Source organism: Pyrgilauda ruficollis, unplaced genomic scaffold (assembly GCF_017590135.1).
Source record: "Pyrgilauda ruficollis isolate IOZ18807 unplaced genomic scaffold, ASM1759013v1 scaffold172, whole genome shotgun sequence".
Classification (NCBI taxonomy): Eukaryota; Metazoa; Chordata; class Aves; order Passeriformes; family Passeridae; genus Pyrgilauda; species Pyrgilauda ruficollis.
In genome coordinates this window covers 224,438-246,278 of record NW_024516098.1, presented here as the reverse complement: position 1 = coordinate 246,278, position 21,841 = coordinate 224,438, and the positions used below count along the sequence as shown (strand labels likewise).

At 45.2% G+C, this 21,841-nt stretch overlaps 1 protein-coding gene across 9 annotated transcripts in view; it reads right to left on the bottom strand.

Moving 5' to 3' along the window:
• AGAP1 (ArfGAP with GTPase domain, ankyrin repeat and PH domain 1) overlaps window positions 1-21,841 on the bottom strand; it is a 309,204-nt gene that overhangs the window by 181,409 nt on the left and 105,954 nt on the right. For all 9 annotated transcript variants that reach the window (XM_041464142.1, XM_041464145.1, XM_041464148.1 and 6 more), the window contains 3 exons: window positions 15,948-16,033; window positions 12,309-12,450; window positions 8,508-8,642 (listed from right to left, as the gene is read on the bottom strand). In XM_041464142.1, coding sequence (XP_041320076.1) covers window positions 8,508-8,642; window positions 12,309-12,450; window positions 15,948-16,033 — 363 coding nt within the window. The remainder of the gene's footprint in view (window positions 1-8,507; window positions 8,643-12,308; window positions 12,451-15,947; window positions 16,034-21,841) is intronic.

The following is a 21,841-nucleotide window of genomic DNA, read 5'->3' as shown; positions in this document are numbered from 1 at the left end:
GTGGCTCTGAAAGCCACCTTCAGCCTTTTCAAAGTTGAGACAGTGCAGAAGTTACCTGACACAAAAAGATCCTGTGCTGAAACTAAAAGGAACAAACATTCACACATTCATTAACAAAACTATCCCATTTTTAGTCATGTACCAGCTTTATAATAATTCGTGAACTAAAGGTCATAAACCAGCACTCCACAGAGGGAATGCACTTGTCACAGATGACAAATATGTTCCAAAAAACGTCTTCTATCAGAGTTACAATTTATTCCAAAATTTAATTTGAAGTTTTGAAAGTTGCAGGAAATAATGAATTGAAGTCACACGTGGAGACAGGGATCACAGGACCCTTTAGGCTGGAAAAGCTCTCTAAAATCAAGTCCAAGCATTAGCCCAGCACTGCCAAGGCCACCACTAACCGCATCCCTAAGTGCCACATCTAAAATACAAAAGTCCCCCAGTTTTCCTAACCCCTTAATAAAACATGTTGGGCCCCTGTGTTCACATTTAATGTTTGGGATCATTTCACAACTGAGGAAGTCCCATCCATCTGCCAACTCATCTTCCTGATTTGAGCTTACTTCCTAACCAAAATGCACTGCTGAAACAAGTCCACACAGATCCCAAAAAGACCAAGCTAAAGAAGTACCCAAAATCTAGAGAGGCTGTTCAAAAACAGCTCTGTGTTCTCCAGACTCATCTCTTGAGTTGTACAGTATGATGCTGTGCTGGATTCTCTCTTTTCCACAAAATATTGGCCAGATCCTTCAGCAGGCACGACCTGACCTTGCTGTGTCTGGCTCACACAGAACTCCAGTAAGGAAAAGCAAGGGAAGAGTTTTGATGCAGAGAACAACAGTCTCAATGTTTAAAATTTCCAACAACAGAAATTGAAATGAAAGGAGAAGCTTACAGATAAAGTTGCACTGACATTTGACCAAAATCACACAACACCATCAGTGCAAATGCTTTTCTTCTAGAGGAAGAGGCAGAAGCTCCAGCTTTGGTGGGCAACACTTGCCTTGTGCAGCATCACCTCATCAGACCTAACCCTCAGTTTCAAAGCTCATTATACTCTATACATCATATAATTAAAGTAAATAAATTTCATGTAGGTTATAAATAATGTACATTATACGTTATATAATTCAAGATTCTCTATTTTATAGAGAAGAAGGTAGGAAAAACGCTTCTCCTAAACTTCTGGCAGCAGCGCTGGAAGTTTGCTGGTGCAGGAATTCGGAGGGGAATGCCGCCACTGTGCCCTGCTCCACACTCCACCCCCAGGCATCCAGGGAGGCTTTTAAAGGCTGAATACACGCTGCTAATCCCGGCCAAGCAAACAGCTCAATGGGATTTGCATATGCATACGGATTAGCTGAAAGGCAGCGATTTGCAATGCGTTTCGGAAATGGCTTTTGAGGAACCAGCTATGCTAATAATCAACTTTGATGTTGAAAATGTGTTTGTTACACAACAGAGAAGGTTACAAAAGGATTATGTTTATTACACCAGTTTTAAACGTTTGATAGCTCAGACTAAAGCATCTCTTTATTGTAAGGGGGCAAAGCGGGATCTTCTCTTTCATAAATGCTCCTAAACACATCCAGAACAGAATGAAGTTACAGAAAGGGCATTTTGCCTTCCCTTTCTGTCTTCAGACAACACATCTCGTGGGTTAGCTCTTAATCTTCCATTCATCAATATTAAGCCAGCAAAGCTAACTTTTTTGCGGACAAGTTTAAAGAGAAATCCACAAAGGACAGTTAAAACCAACCGCCAAGGGCAGACATGTTGAGGGTAACTAAAAAAAAAAGTGAAAAATCAAGCTTTAGATATTTCATGTTGCCCTCTGTATGTCAAGGCTTCCTGGAGAAGCTGCACAGAGCATGGCAAAAAGCAGCATAAGAGGTGTATGGGTATTAAGATTTGTCAATAAAAAAATTAAGAAGAAAATGTCAGATTAAATGATCAAACCGTAATCATAGGAGTGTAACAAGGTAGGAAGAGAGGCAAAGATATGCTGGGCAAGGCAGACCATCCCCCAAAATGCAGCAAATGAGGCACAGTTTACACAGAACACTTAGAAAGAAGCAGACTTGAGGAACAAAAAGGTTCTGGCTGTGATAAAGCAAATATAAAGTGGCACTCTGAGGAGGTCATGCTCTGCTGAAGCCCTTCCTGGCCCTCACCTAACCTTGTGATCACTTCCTCTGCAGCAGCTAAAGAACCCTCACTCAGGTATCACCAAGCAGTATTTCATTTTATTTGTTTTTAAGGCGTCCCCTCTGGACACAGCCTGCGACTGAGCCCTGCCAGCAGCCGTGCTGTGCCGTCAGTTTGCTGTTCAGCTCACTTGGCTCAAAAAGAATGGCAGAAATTGTCACTGCTGCTTTCAGCTCCGCCAGGAACTGCAGCATGACAACACTTATTTATGGCTTCTTTCTATCCTGCCTTTCCCGGTGTCTTTACTGAGAAAAGCAGAGATTTGAAAAATAAGGAATTTTCAAACTTCCTCCTTCTTCCAGAATTTTTCACTTCTGTTTCTAAGGGGAAACAATTCCTACTTGCTCGCCAGACACTCCACAAATGTGTTTACAACACTTTATCTGCCAAGCACAACACACACGAGTCCATAAAACACACTGATTCTGCCTCTTACTCCCACGTCTACTGTAAAATTTCAAAAAAGGCAATTTACCCCCAAACCACCTTGTTTCTTCCTGCCCCAGGATTTCAATTAGAGTTTGCGTTACAGAATATGACTTTACTGCACTAATTCTGAATCTTCACTACTGAAAACCTGATTTTTTTTGCATTTTGAAGAGATGTTGATCTACATTCTTGCTGCCATTTAATGACGAATTAACCAGCGTTGAACTAGGTCTTGCATTTATCGTGCTCTCCAAAAAATTTAACAGCTGTCACCTACTGCACAGAATCAGCAGCTCTGCTGTAGGTTTTAAGTAACCTGCCTTACTGCACACATTTCAAATTAAGACTTAAAGGAAGTGCCATGAAATAACCACTATAAAATTAAAAGCCACATAAAAAGTTCTGCAAGACATTATGGTTTTTTACGAGTCACCTACTGAATGACACATCAGAGCTAAAATCAAAACCTCCCCTGGAACTTTTACTGGCATTACATCATTCAATTCCTCTGTGCTCACTGTAGCATTTCTTAAATTCCATACCCTGGACTGCAGCTCCTCATCCCATTATTTGATTCCAGGCATGAGAAAATGGATGCAGACAAGTCACTGGAAGACCTCTTTTCTTTCCTTCACACATTTGTGGATCCAGGTGCAGTGTTGAAAAATGTGATAGAGCAGTTCCAGCCTCAAGGTCCCCAAAGCCTGCAAAGTTGCTGCAATTTTCACCCAAAAATTGACAAAAAAGGTGAAGTCTGTGCCTACCAAACAGCATGGCAGCAACACTGGACAGCACCAAGCGCGAGGGGAACTGCACAGAGACCTCCTAAGTTCTCAGGGACAACAGAAAAAGAATTTTGAACAGTAATGTGTAAAGCGTGAAATTTGGTAATCAGTCAGAAAATACAAATCCAGAGATTTGGATCCATTTTCCAGCCCAATCCTACTGATGCCAACTGCTCCCCAGGATAAAGGCTTCTTCACACCTGTTTCACCACGCACTGCTCAATTCCCACAGCCCTTTTCAAGCCTATGTTATATAAATTTTGGATACTGGTTAATTTCCTCCTGCTAGTTTCATGCTGGGCCTTCCTAGAACAACATGCAGTCTGATTTATGGCACCAGAACTTGTCATCTGCTGAACGGGGCTGACAGATTACCTGGAAACCAGAAGAAACGTCTGTACAAACAAAAACAGCCGCCAAAAAACCCCAAAGAACGGTGGAGTGAAATGCTTGTTTCCAAACTAAATCTTCTCATTTATTCATGGCCCATTAGAGTCACAGGCAGGCAGGAAGGGTAAAGTAAGTGTACGGGCAAAGTATGAGCAAGGGCGAAGCTGAAGCAAGTTCAGAACAAAACACAAACAGAAACACCTCACGAGACGAGGGCGGCCAGATTTTTGCGCTTATATATATTTTTTCCCAGCCGACTTTGGCGGCCGGAGCGTTTGAATGTCCCGGCGCGGCGGCACGAAGCCCCGGGCGCCCCGCGGGCCCCGCCGCCATCACGGGCCCCTCACGGGCCCCTCACGCCGCGGCTCCAGCGCCCCCTGGCGGCCGCTCCCGCCGCGCTCCGTTGTTCCCGGGGATTAGTAAAATCAAAACGTGGATGAATAAAATCAAAACGTTAATTTTACGTTTAAAAAAACGCCCTAAAACGAACTTAAAACTCAAACGACTTAAAATGAATGGGGGATTAAAATGAACGCGGCTTGAGCATTTGTTGGTCCAGGCTAAGCCATGATATCGAAAAAGAAATGGACTCCCTAATGTCACTTTCTCATTAGAAAAAACCAAAACAAACAAACCAGGAAGATACAAATGTCTAACCGGGCAAAACATTGCTTTCCCAGCGGCTGTGAAGCGTGGAAGAGTCAGCAGGTTGATCCAGGCCATGTGTGGCCATCCTGAAGCTCGTCACTGCGGACGCCACATTCCCAGAGGCCTCAGCACAACTCCAAGGAATTCCAAGGAATTCCAAGGAAGTCCAAGGAAGTCCAAGGAAGTCCAAGGAAGTCCTGAGCCGAAGGAACCGCTGCCCCATCCTGCCCTGCCCTGGGTCCCCACCAGCAGAGAATCCCTCAGTGCCAGAGTGAACGTCGGACCTTCCCAAAACAGCTGTCGGGATGGGACCAATTTCCTTCTTTTTCATTTACTTCCCATTAGGCTGATTAACATTTCCTAATGAAAACACATCTATAAAAGCTGACTAGACAATGCTGATGGCAAGTGACAGCCCTTGCCCTCGATGCGGCTGCAGCAGGATTAATTTGTCATCTCCCATCCCTTAACACAGAAATGGTGCTTTGAAGTTCTCCTTTTAAGACACCTTTGTTCAACACCACACGGGAAATACTATTTGGATCTGGAAACAAATACTATTTGCATCTGGAAATAAAATACTCCTGGTAATTTTTTTACACAGAGCAGACACATTCCTTAATAAAAGACTAGTTAATTTGCAAAGAAAGCATCCAAAAATACGGGCAGCAGCAGAGCACCAGAGCAAAGTGCAAATTGTGAGACAGCAGTGGCCTCTGCCACCACATACCTGCAACTCCTGCCTCAATACTCACGGGTTTATTGTTATTTTCGGCAGTATTAGATCAAAATCTGGGTGTAAAACCCATCTAGATGAGGTAAAACTTCCTTGGTTGAACTGCTAAACTTCAGAGACATATTCAGCTCTGAACCCAAGTTAGACTCAAACCCTTTTGTTTCACACCCTGTGACAGTAAAATTTTATCCTCTAAATATTTGAACATTTGCTCCCTTGTGGTGTCAGAGACTTGCATGGCCCACAGCTAAATGGGTATGGGAAAATCCGAACATAAAGCAGGGCAAGATGTGTGGTTGTGAATACACCGTGAACAGAAATAAAAGCAATTCTCATGCATTAATGGTACATCAAGCTAATTCAAGAAGGCTAAAACCATTAAAAAGGCATCCTGGGGCAGTACACAGTCATTACAATACTGTGCTGACAAGAAGTATTAAAATAATCATTTTCAATGTCATTGATAGAATCCGTTCTGATAAGCAGGGGGAAAAACATCTCTAATTCTTAATTGGGAATATGAAGCAAAATGGATCTTATTAGCATTTATCTAATTTTTTTAATGCAATTCCCTTGTTCAACTATTCAAAATACCAAAAAAAAAAGAAAATATTTATTATCCTCCATTGTTGGGCACATTACTAAACTAAACCCTTGAAACATGGAACTCCTCTTTGTTATTTCAGCCTGAAATTCAGGTACTTCCCAACAGCGAGAAATTAAACCTCAGTGGGATATGCTTGAAGGCTGAAAAACAGCCTGTAAAATAGCAGAATGTGAAGGAGGATTTTGGCTTTCACTTTACTCAGCTTTCCTCTCACAAAATATGAACCAATGGAGTCGATGATCTTAAGGGTCTTTTCCAACCCAAGTGATTCTATGATTCCATCTCTGTTACAATCAATAGTGAGCTTATCAGCTGTAATGAAGCGTTGGAAACGAGGTATTTGGATTTAACTCGAGAATAAAGTAGCATTTTCATAATAACAATAATCATTCAAGTTAAATTATTTTACCACTCAGCTGTGGAGAAAATGGGAAATGAGTTATCACAGAAGAACCGTAACAGATGACCACTAAGTTCAGTAGCTGCTTGCAGGGGACAAATTAGAAATTTAATTTCTGAAGTGCATGCAGTGAAGGAGTAAAAAGCTCTTCAATGCTATTTCCAATTTCTTCCTCCAAAAGGTAGGTCTACTTCACAGCAAGGCACAACACAAAAAAAGAGATTTTAAAATAAGCTTGCAAACAAAACAGCCCAAACCAGGAAAAACTCCGTGTGTGCAGAAGAAATGTCTGTGGACTGGAACATCCTCAGGTGAATTTTATTTCTTTTTTTTTTTTTTTACTATTAGAGAATCCCAGAATGGATTAGATTGGAAGTGACCTTAAAGCTCATCTTGTTGCACCCCCTGCCAAGGCAGGGACACCTTCCACTATCCCAGGCTGCCCAACTAATGTGAACCCTCTGAAGAAGCCACAAAAAACCATTAAAGCCACGCTGAACCTGAACGCCCCAGGGCAGCACAAACCAAGGGATATTTAATCAAGTGCTCCCTATTAACAGCTTGCACTGCTCATTCACACCCCGCCATTTAATGGGGTTAAGAAGTTGCTTTGTTTCCTGCTGAAATAAACAGCAAAAATTATCAGGAATTGGATTTGGTCCCAGACGTGTTTGGCAAGTGTAACCCATTCATACAGAAGCGTTTCTAATCCTATTAGCTGGCAAATATTAAAGAGTTGGTTGGCTGCCATGGGGGCAAAACAACACCCTGATATTTCTTAAAACACATGATCCCTGTCAATTCTTTCTTACGACCAAAGAGAGACAAATGAGCCTCCTGAAAGCTTACAAGTTTATCACACTAGCTTTGTGCCAAGAGACTTCTCTCAAAATCTCTGAGAAAGGGAAAAAAAACCAAGAGGGAGGCTGCCGACAGAGCCATGAACGCCAGGACTTGGAATATATAATTAACAATCTAACTATAGCCAGCACTCCAAAATAAATGTGCTAAACAAAACCCCCTAATGGCTCTTTGAAACTCCTAATCAATATAGAAAATCTAGGCAGTCAAAACAGTAATTTTTGCAACTAGTTCAACAGAAAACAGGGAGCAAAGCAAGAAGATGCAGCTTCAAATGCTCTTCTTCTCTGACATCTGACCAACAGCATGGGTAGAAAATGGGCGCAGGTACATTTTCCACATAAAATGTACAATGTTTTGCCTCTTTTTCCCCATGTAAAAATTATAACTTTTTTTTTCTTTCTCCAATGTAAACATTAGAATGTGTCATCCTTTTATTCCACGTAAAAAATTTATATTTTTCCCTTTTTCTAATGTAAAGTGTCTTTTCACACCCCATTGCAAGGCGCTGATGTGACACTGCCTCATATAAGCACAGGCAGAGCAGGACTTTGCAACGAGAAGCTGGCAACAAAAACTCCCAGAACTAGGGGGCTCTGAGAAGCATTAAAACTTAATTAATTAAGAAGGTTTTTAGACACAGAAAACTGCTGTGATGAGGGGCTGACACACTCAGCCTCGAGAGGAGCCTGGCGAGAAGAGAAACCAGCCAAGCCCCAGGACACTTGACTGAAATTCCACTAGAGGGGGCACAGATCCCATCTCATACAACTCCAGATCCTGATCTGGGAGGGACCTACAAGGATCAAAACCCCTACACACGACTCTCGGAGAGTCACAGAATGGTTTGGGTTGGAAAGGAGCTTAAAGCTTACCCTGTCCTACCCCTGCCATGGGCAGGGACACCTTCCACTGTCCCAGGTTGCTCCAAGCCCCAATGTCCAACCTGGCCTTGGGCACTTCCAGGGATCCAGGGGCAGCCACAGCTGCTCTGGGCACCCTGTGCCAGGGCCTCAGCACCCTCACAAGGAACAATTCCTTCCCAACACCCAGCCCAGCTCTCAATTTTTAACACCCTATGAAGATTATGGTGCTCGAAGGTAGCATTTTCAGCTACTCTGCAACAAACAGCCCCTCAGCCTCTCCAGGAGTGCTAAAACCAAAGCAAAGCAAACTTTGCTACAATAAAACAAGCACCAAAGAAAACTGAAAATTAAATGAGGACTAAAAATAGCTGAAGACTAAAGGTGCTGGTGGAGAACACATCAGTATTCGAGTTAAGGAGCCGTCTTAAAAAACACAACAAAAGTGCCTAAAAATCAGCGTTTTCTTTAACTGAGCAGGCAAATATCTGATCTATCCCAGACGGGTCATTAGTCAGAAAGGACAGCTAGAGGATGGAGTGATGTGCTGGATGCTAAAAGGCAGCTGTACCGTCATGGAAGACTCTCTCCACGTTGAGCCCGTAGGTCGCGCAGGTCTCGTAGTAAGTGCATCTCTTGAGGTCGTTGGACAACTTCCTGGCTCTGGCATCGTCGATGACGCGGGGGTTGGTGGAGCTGATGGCATCTGCAGAGCCACAGGGGGAAAACACCCATTAATGCTCACTTGGAAACACCAGCTTGGGATTCACGGACTCACAGGAGGGGCGTGGAAGTTGGGAAAGACCTCTGAGATCAACCCCCGGTCACCATTAACCCGTGCCCTCAAGTGCCACATCCATGTGGTTTTCGAGCACTTCCAGGGATGGTTCCAATGCTTGACAATCCTTTCCCTGAGCAAATTTTCCCCAATATCCAACCTGAACCTCCCCTGGTGAAACTTCAGGCCAGCTCCTCTCATATTGACCAGTATCAAGCAGTGAGTTTAAATACAAACCATGAAAGTGTACACCACTCTAATTTATATTTCCCTATTAAAATTACCAGTACACTGATTCTAAAAGCCATGGGGAAAACCTCCAAGGCTTTTTGTTTTCCTTAAATACATATACTGAGCTCAGTTGTTGCCAAAAAAAAATATAAGTAAATACACAATCACATGAAAGAGCATGAGCTCTGATGTAAAATATACTTAGGGAAACAAGTGGGTGATTAATACAAACACGTCAAATGGTTTTTAGATCTCTGTGAGTATCAGTGACTATAGAGTGTGAAATATTAAACATGATGCATTTTTAAAGAAATAGAACTTAATTGTAAATTACTTTCTCATACTGTAAAGGCACCCAGATGGCTCCCACCCCGGAGATGTTGTGGGAACATACTGCAAAGCTGATAAAAATTGTATTTTTCTAAACCATCATATTTGGTAATTCTCTCCAAGAGTTTCTTTTCATGAAAGCTGAAAACCAGAAATTTCAGTTTCTAGAGCTTATCCAGAGGAGCTGAAAAAACCTTACACCAGAATAGACAAAGGAGAAGCTTCTTCCTTGCTACTCCATCATAGTGATGAATTCTGTATACAGAGGTGATACTATTCGAAGTGATAATCTTATTAACAGATCTTGAAAAGGAAGTGTTTTTTTTTTCCCAGGAGTATTGTGTTACTCTTCTGCCCCATGCCTGGAAATGGTCCAGGCCAGGTTGGATGGGGCTTGGAACAACCTGGCATACTGAGCGGGAGGTGTCCCTGCCCATGCCAGGGGGTGGCACTGGCTGGTCCCTTTCAGCCCAAACCATTCTGGGATTCATTCTGGATAATTTCAGCATTTACAGCTGCCCAGAAAGCTTCCTTAAAATCTGCAACCGCCCACAGCAGCAATACAGATTTGTTCTTTGGGAAAAAAGCATCACCTGAACCTAAACATGGAATGAGTGCCTCTTGCAACGCTGTGTGTGAGGCTCTGCCCCGGGCATGAGAGGAGCAGACCTCAACTGATGCGGTCATTACCTTCTCATCAGATCCAATTAACAAAAATAAAGCAGCAATTAGGAAAAGCAAGAGCCTGTTATTTATCAGCAGAGGGCGCTGGTAACATGTACCCAGAAGGGAACGGAGAGGGTTCAGTTCCAGAACACCGCAGCTCCTCAAAGTTTGCCTCCTTGTTCTGAGGCGGGTCAGGCTGGGGCACTGAGCTGGCTTTGGAAGTCAGGGGAGAACGTCTGCAAGTGTTAACACTGTGGGAGAGATTTCATTTCACGTCTCATTTCAGGAATACCTGACAAAACCAAGAAGTCCAGGTTGGACAGGGCTTGGAGCAACCAGGGCTAGTAGAAGATGCCCATGCCCATGGCACGGGGTTGGAATTAAATGTACTTCAAGGTGTTCTCCATCCCAAACCATTCTGGGATTCTATGACATGAAAGGTAGATTTCATATATGTATTTTAACAAGTGTATTTATATATTTCATATCTTTTATTTCACTGTCAAACACAGACCAAAAGCTGTGGTTTTTCCTGATGCTTATTCCTAGAATTAGCATTATTTCCATCTTTTAAAAAAATCCCCTTTGTATCAATGCTGCAACAGAAAATGAACTTTTCTTTTTCTGGAAGTAACAGGAAGGAGATGGAAAACCAAACCCCAGAAGGGGGTCGGAAGGGCACAAAGAAAAAAAAAAGTTGGAGAAATGCTTCCCCTTCACTTTTTCAACTCCAGCTTCAAGCCCAAAATGTGGCCCTTCAAAGCAGCTCCTTTCTGTTTTTTGGTGGAGTTTGTGCTGTCCTAAGACTTTTTCTGTTCCTCCTTCCCCTTTTCCTTCTTATCATCTGTTTCCTCCCTCCAGCTGGGCTGTGACTCCTTCCCTGCTGCCCACACATCCCCTCTGTGCTGTCAGCCCTGGGCAGAAGGCAGGGGAAGGCCAACTGCTCCCTGACCATGTGGCTGAAAAAACCCCCAAAAGCTCCAACATCACCAAAACCACTGGGACACCCTAACAAGGAGGATGCCCAAAATTGAACCAGGAACAATTCACAACACCTGTGCTCTGCCTCTAACACACAACAGCAACCTGGTGGGGCTCAGCCTGGAGAAAAGGAGGCTCGGGGGGGTCTCCTGGCTCTGCACAGCTCCTGCCAGGAGGGTACAGCCAGGTGGGCTCTGTACCCAGGGAACAGAGGAGAAATGGCTTCAAATTGTGCCCAAAGGGTTGTGCAGCCCTGGCACAGCAGCCCAGGGCAGTGCTGGAGTCCCCATCCCTGGAAGGACGTAAAAGTTGTGTGGATGTGGCACGTGGGGACATGGTTGTGCTGGTGTCGGAAGTGCTGAGGGAACAGCTGGATTTCATTATTTAAAACGTTTTTTCCCAACCTTAATGATTCCATGGTCAGGAACAGAACAGCCTCAGCTCCACCAATGCAGCAAACCAACCACAGTATGGGAAGCTGGTGAAATATTACGGGGATATGCTGGCACAACAAGGCAGAGAATATTCAAAAAACCACTCAAATGCCAAAGAAACAGAAATATTTTGGGTACCTTTCCCTTGACATATTTCCCTTCAGGACAGCTGCTTTTTCAGAAGGAAAAACTGGGGGGAGAGGTTGGCTCAGGTGTCAAAAAGCTGCATTTTTACTTGATTTACAGAGGTCTCCCAGAGGCACAGCCTGAGGCCAGGGTTCACCTCTGCTTCCTACCATGCTGCTGGAGGTTTCCCACCTCTCATCCTTTTGCCTCTCTGCAATGCCAGGATGTTGAGCCCTTCCAGACTGCCAAGCACATGTAAACTGATCTAGCTGCAGAACTTCCCCACACAACTGATTTACCTGCCCAAATTCAGCAAGGGCATCTCCCTGCTGGGCAAGAAAACCACCACAACCAGCATGCACTGGAAGTATGATTTTAAATTTCCTTTCAAGTCATAGAATCCTGGAATGGTCTGAGTTGGAAGGGACATTAAAGCTCATCTCACTCCCACCCCCTGCCATGCACAAGGACACCTTCCACTGTCCCAGGTTGCTCCAAGCCCTGTCCAACCTGGCCTTGGACACTTCCAGGGATCCAGGGGCAGCCACAGCTGCTCTGGGCAACCTCTGCAGGGTCTCCCCGTCCTCACAGGGAAGAATTTCTTGTGCATATCTAACCTAAACATCCCCTCTTTCTTCACTGCTGAAGTGCTACACTCCCTCTCCAAGCGAGCTGCCAGGACATTTTTCTCTCACCTCAAATACTGTCCTTGCAATGCCACAGCCCTGTAGCAAAAGGGAAAGGACAGGACATGGCTTTGCCAGCCTGGAGGAGTCAATATGGCCCAGCTGAGACCATTCCAGCTGGGAATGAGGGCTGCACTTACCCTGGGTGCCCACCAGGACCATGGGGATTTCACTAGTGTTGCGATAGTTGGCCATGCGGCTGTAGTAGTGGTAAACAGTCTGGAAGCTGACTTCATCCTCCAAGCTGAACACAAAGATAACAGCATCCACCCACATGGCAAACTGCAGGATAAAAATGGAAAAGGCCAACTGTGAGAAGAGCAGCGAGGAGGGGGAAGGAAGGAAAACCAAGAGAGAAACGCTCTTACCTTCCTGCGAGGGAAATACACACCAGAAAAACTCACACACAACCAAGGCCTAAGCAAGGTTAGGATAATCTGCTAAAATGATGAATCTCATCACCCTACAAGCCATGGGGATCTGGGATACACAAGGGATTTCCCCACACAAGCACTCCTTCTTCACTGGGGTGTGTAACCAACTACTGTCAGTGCACACTGGGTTTGATTCCCAGAAAACACAGCAGGATGAGGCTGCTGGCTCTGCACATTTGAAATGAGCAGCACTCATCTGCAATGCTGCCATTTGCATGCATGCATGCTGATGCTGCTGATAATGCCAGGACAGGCATTGCTAGGAATTCTCACATCTTAATCCCATTAATTTGAGACTTCCAATTCTTCACCATACAGACACTCCGAGTTGAGCAGCACCAAGTGCCTCGTTCTGCTTTCAGTGGAAGAGCAAACTGCTCTCTCTTGGCATCAGGAACCTGCTGAGAGACATGCAGGTGCACAGGCCAAGCCAAGGTGCTCCTCAGTGACCATGCAAGTGAGAAGCTTTTAGCTCACAAGTGAATTAAGACATTTAACTTAACAGTGAACGTGAACAGGACATCAAGAAAAAGCTCCAGCTTACCTCGCTGCCTTTATTTTTCCCTAAGTGACTCCATTCCTACCCAAATTTAGAGCAATGGAAACAAGCTTCAGCCAAGGGGATTTTCATGCTTTGTTGCATTATTACTACAACGTGCCAGGGGACACACTGAACACAGAGGTTCACTGGGGAAAGGCTCTGCATATTCATGATGATTGTATTGAAAACAAACACTGCCTGGGCTATTATGGTGTAAAAATAGACGAAAAATTGCTTTGAGGTTTTCAAGACAGTCAGGAGGACAATCTTCCAGAGGGGAAGGACAGGACTGGTTAACACACAGCAGAGTTGCTGCCAGAATAAGGTCAACCACCACACTGTTAAACTGTTCAAACCAGAAGATGCAACCACAGGAACTGGAGACAGCACCATTATTTGGGAGATGTGGGCTTGGGTCTCATTATAAAATGGTTTTTGTTGACTGGACTCAGCAGCATCATGCCAAGGACTCTTCCCAACAACTGCAATGTCCTTAAGGCATCCTTTGGAAGCCAACAGTCTCTCTAAACCCTCTGAATGTTTGAGCAGTGTGTACAGCAACCTTCTAATAAAGATTATTTTCAAACACTCCACAGATTTACACAGTGCAGTTCCTGCAGACACAAAACATTTCCAGCAATTCCTTGCTTCTCTTTTGGTATTGAAATGCAGCTTAATATTATCAGACCTGTGGTACAGAAAACCAAAGGAATTTTGGGAAACACAAGGTCTGGAAACCCTGGATGTCTCATCCAGAGTACTGTGCAGGAAATGGCTTGAAACAAGGACAAATCAGCTGCTGGTATAGAAATCCATTCTCAGACTTATTACTGTGAGTGAGCAGAGCTGTTAGTTCAAGGCAAACCCAAAACCAAATTGCAAAAAAATTTTTAAAATTAGAAAGTTACATGCAGCAGCCCATTGTAGGTCAGTCACCAGGTTAATTTGGTTTTACAATAGGAAATTGAATTATTTTCATCTTTGGACCGTTTTATCTTAGGTAAAGAAAGGACAGATCATAGAGTCTTCAGGGAAGTTTGTTCTTTCTCCCTTCCTGCCAAAAAGAAGGGGACAGTAACCTGGGGAATACCCATGACCCAGTGCCAGGAACTCCACATGTCAGCTCCTTACTTACTGCAGCTGGAATTCAATCCCAATTATTCACGAACACACAAGCAAACTTTTCATTGCAGGAATTAATGAACAGATCAAAGATTTTTAATAGACATGTAACTTGAAATTACATCCAAAAACTCCAAAGGGAATTTACAGGAAAGCCTCGTGCTGAAAGGTGAGACAGCACTGACACCTCAGACCTCTTCAGCAAATCATGAGGATGGAGAACAAATCTCAGCCACCACAGAATCCCAGAATGGTTTGGGTTGGAAGGGACCTTAAAGCTCACCTCATACCAACCCCCTGCCATGGGCAGGGACACCTTCCACTGGACAGCAGTCCAAGCCCCAAATTTACCTGGCACATCCCAGGAGCACACCCCATGCTGTTCATTAGTCTGCAGCCAGCTCCTGTGAGCTCTGCAAACCCCGGCACAAAACCACCTCAGATTGCTGCATGTACCTTTACACCTCCACTATTTACATTCTTAGATGAGTGAACGTTCTCCAAGCATCAGAGGCTGGAAACCAGGGGGTGCTTCAGCCAAATCCCTCCCAGCCCCAGACAGAGCTTTCCTTGTTGCTCCTGCTGACAGGGCTGCAGATGTGCCAGAGCTTTATTCTGTCCCGTGACTTCCTTCCAGGATGTCTCTCTCAGCCTCCATTTCCTCCACGTCCTTTCTCTTCCCCTTTGTCCTGGCACCTTCCCCCACGCTCTCACCCTCCTGGAGCTGTGGTGCTGCATTGAAAGCCAAGCTGCTGCTGCTGGCACTGCTCCCCCTCAGCTGTTTGGCAGCTCCTGATGCTAAATTATTGCTTGTTTGGAAGCTGATCCCTCCCGGAAGAGCCGGGCAAAGCAAGGCCAGCAGCAGCCAACAGAGGAAATCCTGCCAGTGCCCAGGTGAGGAGAGGTAGAGGAGGAGGAGGAGGAAGCACGGCTGGGTCTGAGGTGTTTTAAGCAGCACATGAGCAAACTCTTGCTCAAAACAGAGTAAGGGTCAAGCACACAAACCTTCAAATGTCTTCTGCACAGTCAGTGGCTTGGACAGGCTGGGAGAGCCAGGGGTGTTCAACCTGGAGAAGAGAAGGCTCCAGAGAGACCTCAGAGCCCTTTCCAGAGGGACTTGGAACAAGGGCCTGGAGCAGGGCAGGACACAGGGAATGGCTTCCCACCGCCACAGGGCATGGTTGAATGGGATGGTAGGAAAGAATTCCTCCCTGTGAGGGTGGGGAGGCCCTGTCACAGGGTGCCCAGATCCCTGGAAGTGTCCACAGCCAGGTTGGACATGGGGGCTTGGAGCAACCTGGCATAGTGGAAGGTGTCTCTGCCCATGGCAGGGGGTGGGAGTGAGATGAGCTTTAAGGTCCCCACCCACCAAAACCATTCTGTGCTTCTATGAAATCCTGATGTGTCACCAGGGGCAGCGCAGTGCTTGGGAATTCAGTAGAGATGAGCTGTATATCCTGACTTGCAGAGTCTCAGTCAGAATCCCAAATATTTGCTACACACACTCATCCATCCATCATAACTGAAATCCCAACCATTTGCTGGACATGATCTTTTTCACCTGAGGGTGATGCTGGAATTCTCCTGGCAGGAAGATGAGAAGAAGCCAAGGCAGAACAAAGCAGAGCCAGTTGTTTGAAAGGAAGTTTTGAAAAACAGGGAAAGCGAGGCTTTGGGCTCACCTGTGCCTCTGGAGGGCCTCCTTCATCTCTGATCAGGAGCAGGTAGCTCTGTCCATCAACCACTATCTCCTTCTTGAATCTCCCACCTGCCACACAAAGCAGCTCGTTACAGACAGCAAAGGTACAAAACACACACCAGAAAAAGGCTTCGCTTGTGGAAAAAAAAGGTGTTCTCAAATCAACCAACAACTGGAATGTTACTGAAGTTTATATGCACTTACATGGGAATTACTTAAAGTTAAGGCATGTACTTGCCTTATTTATATATATATATATATATATATAATATATATAGTGGGAAAAAGCCAGGAATTTCATTACAACCCACATTAGGTGTCCCTAGGTTGATACATACAGTTAAAACCCTGTATGTGTCACCTTTGTTTTAAATAATTGCCAGAGAAGAGTCTCTAAGAAAGGCAAAGTTGTGCACAAACAACGCCGTGTCTCGTCAGCAGAACCAGTTTCTTGTGGCATCCAGCATTTCCTCAAGGGAAGCCCAGTTCTCAGAGCACACAAGAGTGGGATGTTATGGGAATGAGAGCTCTGCACTCACACACCACAGTTAGGGGAAGGTACCACACACGTTAGACAAAAAAGCTACAATGGTGCTACCTCTGGAGACGTGCTAAACTAGCAGAGAAGCCTGTGCTGCTGGCTTGGGATGAATCCCACACCTGCTCTGGACACCTGGATAAAGAGAGTGCAGCCATAACCTCCAACCACATCCTACTCCTGATCCTGGATTTCCAGGGAATGCAGAGCAAGGAGTGCCTGGGACCACCAAGGAGGCTCCAAGCCCAGCAGCTGCTCTGTCACCTCCTGTCCCCTGGCTCACAGGGACGCAGCCACCACCCCAGGGCAGGGTTGGGATTGCTTCTTTTGGGGCTAAAAGCATATTTTGGGCACTCTGCTGCTTCTCTCAGGAATGACAACTCCCATTTAGGGCTTCTGGTGTGACGGAGCCTGAGCCAGGATTAACAAGCTTGGCCTAAGCACTGGAGAGGCATTGAGGCTCCTCTCCTGGAGCAAACCCACTCTTATCTCCCCACCTAAGCCCCCAAGGCCGCCAGCTTAGCATCACCCACCCCCACAGCTGGGCTTACCATGCTGAGATAAAACACATCCAGTAACACACCCCAAACTCCTCTCTCTGTCCTGTTTTTAAAAACTGGAATTAGTTCTGATTTGAACCCTATTTCCCAGCTTCAAAATGTGTCACTCCACGAAAACCAATGGTAGAGAGCCAACAGCTCTGCCTTGCTCTCCAAACAAGCTCCCCAAGGAAGTATGTCAGCACTCCCAGGCTAATGCTGATCCTCAAAACACAAAAATCTGCACAAAAATTGCTGCCTTAGGGGAACCCCACACTGCCTTAGACCCACCATTCCCCTCCAGCCCAACCACAACAGCAGCCTTCAAACCAAGATTACTCCACAGCTCAGCTCTGTGCAGCATTTAAGCGTGTTTGAACACATTTTGTGTTTAATAAAAGATGTAAGAACGGGAGGTTTTGTGGGTTTGTGCTGGGGTTTTTTGTTTGGGTTTTTTTAAATCTTTTCTTTATAAACTTATCCTATTAGCAGTACTAAACATGCAACAATGAAGACTATCACATTTCTGGTTGTTTAATGGCACAGAAGGAGCAGAAGAGGCACGTATGGATTTTCATTATCTCGCTCACAAAGTGGATTTCAATCCTGCCCTCGCAGATGAAGTGGCAGATAGATACATATCATTACTGAACCTGGAAAGAACAATCCCAAACAAGTGTAGAACTTGTAAAGGAAACAGTCTCAGCTCTCAGGAACTGGATTTCTATTAATCAGACCATTATTTCTATACGCTGTCGATTAATTGCACGCGCTTCCCAATGAAGTGTTAACTAAGGTAAATTACTTAATACAGAGCCCTCCAGAGAGGGGTTTTAAAGCTGTAAGTAACAATGGAAATACAGTAGAATATGCCTGATCAGAGAGGGAAAGTTCTGCCTAATTGCCATTTCCTATTTCCTTTTTCTTTTTAAAACACTGCAAGTCCCCCCAGCTAATTACAAAATACCACACACCAAGTGAGTTCAGGAGCCAACTCATTATTCCCATGGTCAACAGGATGCCTTGCCAGTCTCACTGTACCTTCAAACATAGAAGCACAAAGAAGGGACAGACAGGGTGGATTAAAAAACTGAAGTAGAGAATTGAAAAATTAAAAAAAAATATTTGTGTGTACATACCCAGCTCACAAACGTGAGCCCTACAAGATTTACTCTTCATGATTTGAGAGCAGCTTGGAAAAGGGTATTGAATTTAATAAATACAGTGCAAGTTAGCCAGCAGCTCTCCTACGTGAATCCACACTAAACGATCACCTTGGGGACCTGCTCCTTGCCTTCCCCTAAAACACTGGGCGTGGAGCTCAGTGCAATTATTGGTATTTCCAGTATTAAACTCAGATCCTGACACGCTGTCCCACTTCACCCAGGGCTGTCACCCTGCCGCAGCCAACAGCCACAGTCAGCTCAAATCTGCTCAAGTGCCTTCTTCACCCTCAAAAGCAGGATGTGCTCGTTAGCTGGAATAGGCACATCCTCACAATCCTTGATTTTTGTTTGGATTTAAGTATTTCATGACAGTTTGAATTTAACACCCCTCCAAACAAACTGTTTCAAAGAATGCCCTGCATTTCCAAGCTGTACTAAATATTTCAAAACAAATCTGAAGGCTCAGAAACGGAACAGCAAACTCACGCTCATCCCTCGAGTAAGAATTATTTCATGCAAATCTCAGCTCACAGCAGGACTCATCCCTAATAACTTGTGCTTGTACATCATTAAGGAGCCCTTATCGTGAGATCAGCAAAAAATTAGGCGCTGCACAGGGCAGAGATTAAGAAGACCTACCTCAAAATCAAGAATTTACACAAACAAAAGCATAAACAGTGAAAAATGTAAAGAGAAAGGCTGTACCCTGCAGGTATCTGTGGTTGTAGGATGAAGGCAAACAATAAACTGCTTCTGCCTCTGATTTGATGAGCCTTGATGAGACCCATGAGCAGTTTAGGCAAGAGCAGTGATTTTGGGGTGGTTCAGCTTGGACAGCACCACATTCATTATTTTTTAAAAAATACATCTAGGAGTTTGTAAAACACCACGACAAAGAGGAATTACAGAGATCAGCCAGTGCAAATATTGGACTACAGCAACCCATGAAGAAGCCAAACACTCCCAGGGCTACAAAATATCCCCTATTTTCCTAAATATCTGCGTATATGACAGAGCCAGGAATTGTGGTCTAAACCAACGGCACTGAGAACAAAGAAATGACCTTCATAATATAAAGAACGAGCTCAAAACCCACAGCACCACTCCCAGGGGAGGTGGCTGCCTTTGCTCTGCTCCCATCAGGATTATGACACACGCAGCTTTTTAATGAGGGAGCTCCTCAGCTCCCAGATGTACCTGCCAGGAGAGGCCACGGGGAGGGGACAGCTAGTGGCCAAAGGATGGGGCACCGCAGGCACTTCAAGGCAGCTATTCCCAGTTTTCCAGGGCTAGAACAGTACCCATTCACACAGGCTCACTGTCAGATAAGCACAGAATTTTTACAGGTGACAAATACTGCTCCCTGTGTCCAAACTCGTAAGCAGCCCACCAACCACCCCGGCTCTCCCAGGTGCACCTGGCCACACTCCTGCTGTAAAATGCCCCACATAAACACGCAGCTTTGATCAACACAAAGCTAAATAAATTCTGTGCATCAGCAATTTACAGCCCTGGCTGAAGACCCAGCACAAATGGGAAGAGGGGGGATCAGCCACAGCTTCCTGACTCATTGCCACGCACGACCCTCGGCAGGCGAGTGCGCGGAATCGGCGGCGGCGCAGAAATTAAACAGCAAAAATTAGTAATAAATTTAAACACTGCACACATTTGTAGTCAGAGGTGCTCTCTGTTACAAAAGCAGGGTATTACATGGGGAATTCCGGGGATGAAGGCTTTAATCCAGGCTCTGACAGCCTGGCCACCCCCTCCTCTCGCCGAGAGCCGTTCCAGCGCGTAATTGCTCACTGGAGCAGCCGCTGATTTTGCTGCTGCATCCCCAGGCTGCGCTGCGCTCACCAGGCTCTTTATTCTAGCAAATTGCCACGGGGATGAAGTTATTTAGCCACATGAGAAGGATAAATTCGGGGGGCTGGCCGCACGACAAGCGCAGGCAGCAGCTGAATGTCTACTGTGGCAGAGCAAGACAGAAGGGAGGACTGAGGCAGCTCTAAAAGCCTTTATTTTATATTCCCAGTGACATGTGCATTTTGACAACAGCAGTCAGTTGTCTCACACATGCTCGTTCTCTCCTTTTTTTTTCCCCCTCAGTGCCAAGAACCTGGCTCCTCTTCAGGGAAACATGTTCAAAAATTCTCTGTTCGAACAGATGGCCAGATACTGGTCTTCTGGTTTGCTCCTCACATTTTTTATTTAAATAAACTAATTTTAAAATGTTTTTCACAGCATTTCCATAGAAGAAATTGATAAAAAAAGGAAAAGGGCTTCCTCCTGAGAGTGCTGGGCACTGCCCAGGCTCCCCAGGGAATGGTCACAGGCTCAATCGTGCCAATGCTCCAGGAGTGTTTGGACAAAGCTCTCAGGGATGCACAGGGTGGGATTGTTGGGGTGTCTGTGTTGGATCAATGATCCTTCCAGCTCAAGATATTCCATTATTCTGTGATTTTGGGCATTTCCTGAATATAACCACTGTGCTAAACAACAATTTAAAAACCGTGAGCAGCTGAGTTGGGTCGAGGGTCAAAGACCAAGGAACCATCGCTGGTACACGAGGCTGAAGCTGCAAAAGGAGCCCTGGGCCCCCTTCCCAACAGACTACCTGAGTAAAACAAACCCCAAAAGACAAGAAAAGCAGCCTAGACTGAGCTTTTCAACCCCCACCATCTGCTTCTCTCAACAGGTTTAGGCTATAGTCCAGGAAATACATGGAGAGGTCTCCTGGAAGTATCAAGCCACACCCAATTACAGCAAGGTACCCCCACAGGCACCATATATAAGTGCAATATTGTATCTTATAATCTGATCTTTACCTAAAAACTGGCAAGGAAGCACTAATACATGACCTTACAACTCCATGGAAAGAGGGTTCACTGCTGGAATTTTAGCAGCAGCTGCAATGACATTTAACAACTGAATTCCGAGATGCACCCACTGATGTATTTGCAGAGCCTCTCCAGAAGGACAGATGTAACGGATTCCCAAAACCTGGCAGCGATTTGCAGGGAGATCAATGGAATTTTAGGTTTTTAAGTGTTTAGGGAAAAAAAGCTTACACTTCAAAAATATACAAAAATTACCTCAAGCTGCATAGAATCTCCAGGGTTGGATGGGACAGTGGGAAGAAACTGTGAGGGTGGGCAGGCCCTGGCACAGGGTGCCCAGAGCAGCTGTGGGTGCCCCTGGATCCCTGGAAGTGTCCAAGGCCAGGCTGGATGGGACTTGGAGCACCCTGAGGTAGTAGAAGGTGTCCCTGCCCATGGCAGGGGTGGAATGGGATGAGCTTAGAGGTCCCTCCCAAGCCAAACCATGCCGGGATTCCATGATAAACAGGCTGAGCTAGATCCAATGTTTTATCTCAAGCAGAAGGAGAGGAAGGTGATTGATTAACCACCAAGATAAATGGGAACAAACCAGAGGCGGCCTCCGAGCAATTAAGTTTCCCTCATTACCCAGAGACAGGACTCGGGAGCAGAGCAGTGCATGTTCTACTTTCACTGCAAAGCTCCTGACGGCCAGAGCAGACTGAGCTAAGCCAATTAGAGAGGGCCAGCCTTAAAAAAATCACTGTAATGTGAGTGCAGACGGAGAGGTAAAGCACACTCTGTCCCCATCAAAT